The 4,236-nt window shown below is 31.4% G+C and overlaps 1 protein-coding gene across 1 annotated transcript; it reads right to left on the reverse strand.

Annotated features, from left to right (window-relative positions):
- Positions 1–1,797: 1,797 nt before the first annotated feature.
- On the reverse strand, positions 1,798–3,838 carry LOC8282186 (H/ACA ribonucleoprotein complex subunit 4). The gene is given in 2 exon segments (XM_048379398.1): positions 1,798–3,116; positions 3,118–3,838. Coding segments are annotated over 2 exon segments (1,740 nt in total). The 5' UTR covers positions 3,703–3,838; the 3' UTR covers positions 1,798–1,961.
- Between the last annotated feature and the right edge of the window lie 398 nt (positions 3,839–4,236).

Consider the following 4,236-nt stretch of genomic DNA (forward strand, 5'->3'; position numbering starts at 1 on the left):
TAATTTTCAATTATATGAATTAAGTTTGTCTATACTTTTTGTTAATTTCAATTAACTTTTCTTATTCAATTATTAAAAATAAATGTCATGACCTACTGTAATTCTATCATAATAGGATTTCATCTAGCATTTTTAAAGTGGTACCATCTTATTTTTAATGAATATTTTGTATTAAAATTTAATATTTATTTTATTTAATCTTTCTTATACATGTAATGATATAAATACTATAATAAATACAATATGTGATTAAATTAATTTTGAAAATATAATATATATGAACTGATAATTGAATTTAGAATTATTTGATGAATATATATAAATTAATTGCTTCATTAATATATTATTTTTATAGGACCCATCAATTACAATTATATGAGTAATATTCATAAAATTGAACAAGTGCATATTTTCTATCTTTAAGCAAATATTTGATTGTATTAATGAAAATAAAAAAATTAGAAATAAAATACATTAATTTTCTATTTTGATTTAATAAACATGATTAATTTAATGAATAGAAATGAATTATTTTTTAAAAAGTCTAATTTTTTATTATTATTATTTTAAACTAAATCTAGTTCTTTTAATCAGTTGTTCAAGTTACAAGTTATTTAAAAAAATGAAATTGAATAATTGAGATTTAAAATAAGTAATTCAACAATTAAAATTTAATATAACACCGGTATCACATGACACCAAATAATAACTCAAGAAAAAAAATATAATTTATTTTTTAGGATCAAACTGAACGGATGTGAATAGGATCTTTTAATCATTTGGGTGTGAGCCAACCAGATAATCATAGTCAGTCCGATGGAGGCGGAGGGAAGAAAAGGGACAATCGATCAAACTTGCCATCTCCCATAAAGAGGCATTGACCAATTGCATAATAAAAAGAAATAAAAATTCAATTTGATGGCTTACTTTAACATCCAACTCAATTTAGTCTTTTTTTTTTTTTTAAATTTATAAATTTTTTAATTTAAATCTTTATATATTTAGTTCAAATTAATTTTATTCAAAAAAAGATTAGAGAGTGAAAATAACTCTCTTAAAAATAAAAATAATTAAAAAATTATAATAATATTTAAAAATTATTTTATAATATTAGTACAATTAATATAATTAAGTAATAAATAACTATAATTATTACTTTCACTTTTGTTGCTTTTGGCACTATTATTAAAAATAGCGATTTTTTTTATTGTGCTTTATTTAAATATCGATATATATTTTTTAATTTAATATAAAAAGATTAATATTTTTTATTTTTTATTGTATGTCTACTATCTTTCTAAAGAGTGTGTAACTCACTTTCATTTTTGTAAAAAAATAAAATTAATTTGAGCTAAATATGTAAATATTTGAATTAAAATATTGATAAATTTAAATTAAAAAGAAAATTAAATTAAATCCAAGAGAACAATAAAGTAAAAGGCCAGATTGGACTTTATTCCTAAGAAAAACTAAACATGAAAAGGATGCAGAGAAGTTGCAGGTTAAGCAAGACTATAAGCCAGGAATAAGCCAAAAAGAAATTACCAGATCAACTATAGCTATTCCTGTCAAAATCTTGATTAAGAAATAATCAATTTCAAGGCGGTCTATACAGAACAAATCAAAGGAATGATACGTATATATACCAAGTAACCAGATTCATCCATGGAGAATGGCAATGCCGCTGAAATCCAGGGAATAAAAAAGAGGAATAAAACCTGGACATTTGCAGGGAAAATATATTTTCCATGATAACATCTCAATAAAAGAGGGCAAGAAAGAAAGAAAACTATGCGATACAGCAAAAAGTTCAGACAAAATATAAGATAGAGAATAATACAAGAGACTGCAACTGAAGAAATCATCTATTAAGCAAAACAAAATTCTGGAAACAAATTCTGCTAAAACTGCATAAAAGATTACAGAAAGTACTAAATGATCATTATTCTGATCATTCCGGTCTATGCTTCTTCTTCATCTCTGTCCTTTTTCTTCTTTTTCTTCTTCTCACTTCTATCAGCCTCGCCGTTCATACTCTCATCCTCAACAGCTGCTGCCTCCTTAGCCTCTTTGTCTTTCTTCTTCTTTTTCTTCTGAGACTTTTCTGTATCAGATGAACCAGCTTCGGCTTTATCCTTGTGCTCCTTTTTCTTTATCTTCTCTGTCTCCTTTTCTACTAAAGTTTCTGCTTCACTGTCTTCCTTGCTCTTCTTTTTCTTCTTCTTCTTTTTCTCTTTCTTCTCATCTTCACTTTCCTCAACAATTATCTCTTCCTTCACCTTCTTCACCTCAATTGCATCTTCTTTTTCAACTTTAGCTTTCTTAGCAGGAGCTTCAGCAGCAGGGCTTTCAGTGCTTTCATCCTTACTCTTCCTCTTCTTCTTTTTCTCCTTGCCCTCCTCAACTTCTCCAGTCACTTTCTTGATTGCGGCAGTTTCCTTATTTCCCATAGCTGATTCCTTTGCAGCTGCAGCACTAGCAACTATAGCGTCTCCTCCTGTGGGCAAGGCTACCAAATTCCTCGTCCATTCTTGAGTAGTATTCTCATTCGGCTTCCCATGCTTATCCAATTTCCCTTCTGCAATCAACTTCTTCTTCATCGAAGCCTTCGGTCCCAATCCCCACTTCCTCGGGTAAGTATCCCTATCCATAACCACCCTCTTAATCTTGGCCACAACACCATGATCACAAGTAGCCATCACAGCAGTAGTCATATCGGCGATCCCCAAAGCGACCGCCTCACCCTTTGTAGTCATCAATACAACTTCCTCACCGACCTCAACATCATTCTCAAACCTCAAAAGCCCCGGAATCATCAACTTAGCACCATAACAAATAGCATTAACAGCAGAATCCTTAACAACCAGCCTCTTATAACTAGTCAAAAGCACTTCAAGCGGCATAATTACCCGCCTCAAATAAGTCTCATCTCTATAATTATCATAAACCCATTGAGCATCCATAACATCATGCATAGTAACCATATTATCTTTCTCACCTAAAATTCCGGACCTAACTCTCCTCAATTCTTGCATATGACCACCAACGCCAAGAATTAAACCCAAATGAACACACATAGTCCTGACATAAGTACCCGCTTCGCAAGAAATCCAAAAATACAACTAAATGCCTATCTGGGTCATACTCTAACAGCTTACTTTCATAAATAGTTCTAATTCTAAGTTGTCTCTTAACAGCAGAAATTAAAGGTGGCCGTTGAAAAACAGCACCAGTAAGTGTTTCTAGAGCTCTAGCAACTTTAGCAACATCAGGAACCTTATCATGTAATCTAGCAACACAAACATACTCTTTACCAGCACCTTGTTGAGATTTAACAAGACGGGTGGCTCTGTCAATACAAACAATTAAATTACCTGTGACCTTAGGGTCTAAAGTGCCACTGTGACCTGTTTTTTCAACTCTAAGAATGCGCTTAATCCAGGCAACAACTTCATGAGAGGATGGGTTTGCTGGCTTATCAAGATTCATTACTCCATAGCGAATGTATTCAGCTAATGGACGTTTAAGTGGAGAGTGACCTGATGGGAGTGGAGTGTAGTGACCTGTACGGACATTGAGACGATCGTAGTTCTTTAAAAGGATTGGCCATTTGGATGTGTCGTTTGGGGGAGTGAAGCTTTGGGGTTTGATCATTGTCAAGTCTTGTTCTTGATCAGTGCCATTCTGTTGTTGCTGGTCCATTTTTGACTGAAGGAGGCGATCGGAGAAGGAAGGGGAAAAGGATGATTTATTAGGGTTTTTAGGGTTTTAGGAGTAACTTGGAAGAAGTAGTAGACTAGTGAGGTTGAGAGAGTGGGCTGATTCGGGTTGGGTTTTTTGACATGGGATGGGCCTAAAACAAGTGATGTGTCAATAGGCTAAACACTGAACCCTTCATCTTTTTGAATTTAAAGAAAATTACATTAGATTAAAAGGATCAATAGAATGTAAACATTACAATTTGTAATATGTAATAATCATTTTATGAATTATTTTGCCAATATTATAAGGGAAAGTAGAAATAAAAAAATAATAATAATACAATACCCTAAAAATTGTGCAATAATAATAATAGTAATGGTAAAAAAATCTCTAAATATAAAAAATAAAAATAAAAATTGACCACTTAGACCTAAAGACTATCCTATTATTGATACCAAATGGGTGTTTAAAAATATAATTGATGAAAATGATACCATTACTAGGAATAAGGCTAGGCTGGTAGCCAAAGGCTAT

The sequence above is a fragment of the Ricinus communis genome, chromosome 9, assembly GCF_019578655.1.
Source record: "Ricinus communis isolate WT05 ecotype wild-type chromosome 9, ASM1957865v1, whole genome shotgun sequence".
NCBI lineage: Eukaryota > Viridiplantae > Streptophyta > Magnoliopsida > Malpighiales > Euphorbiaceae > Ricinus > Ricinus communis.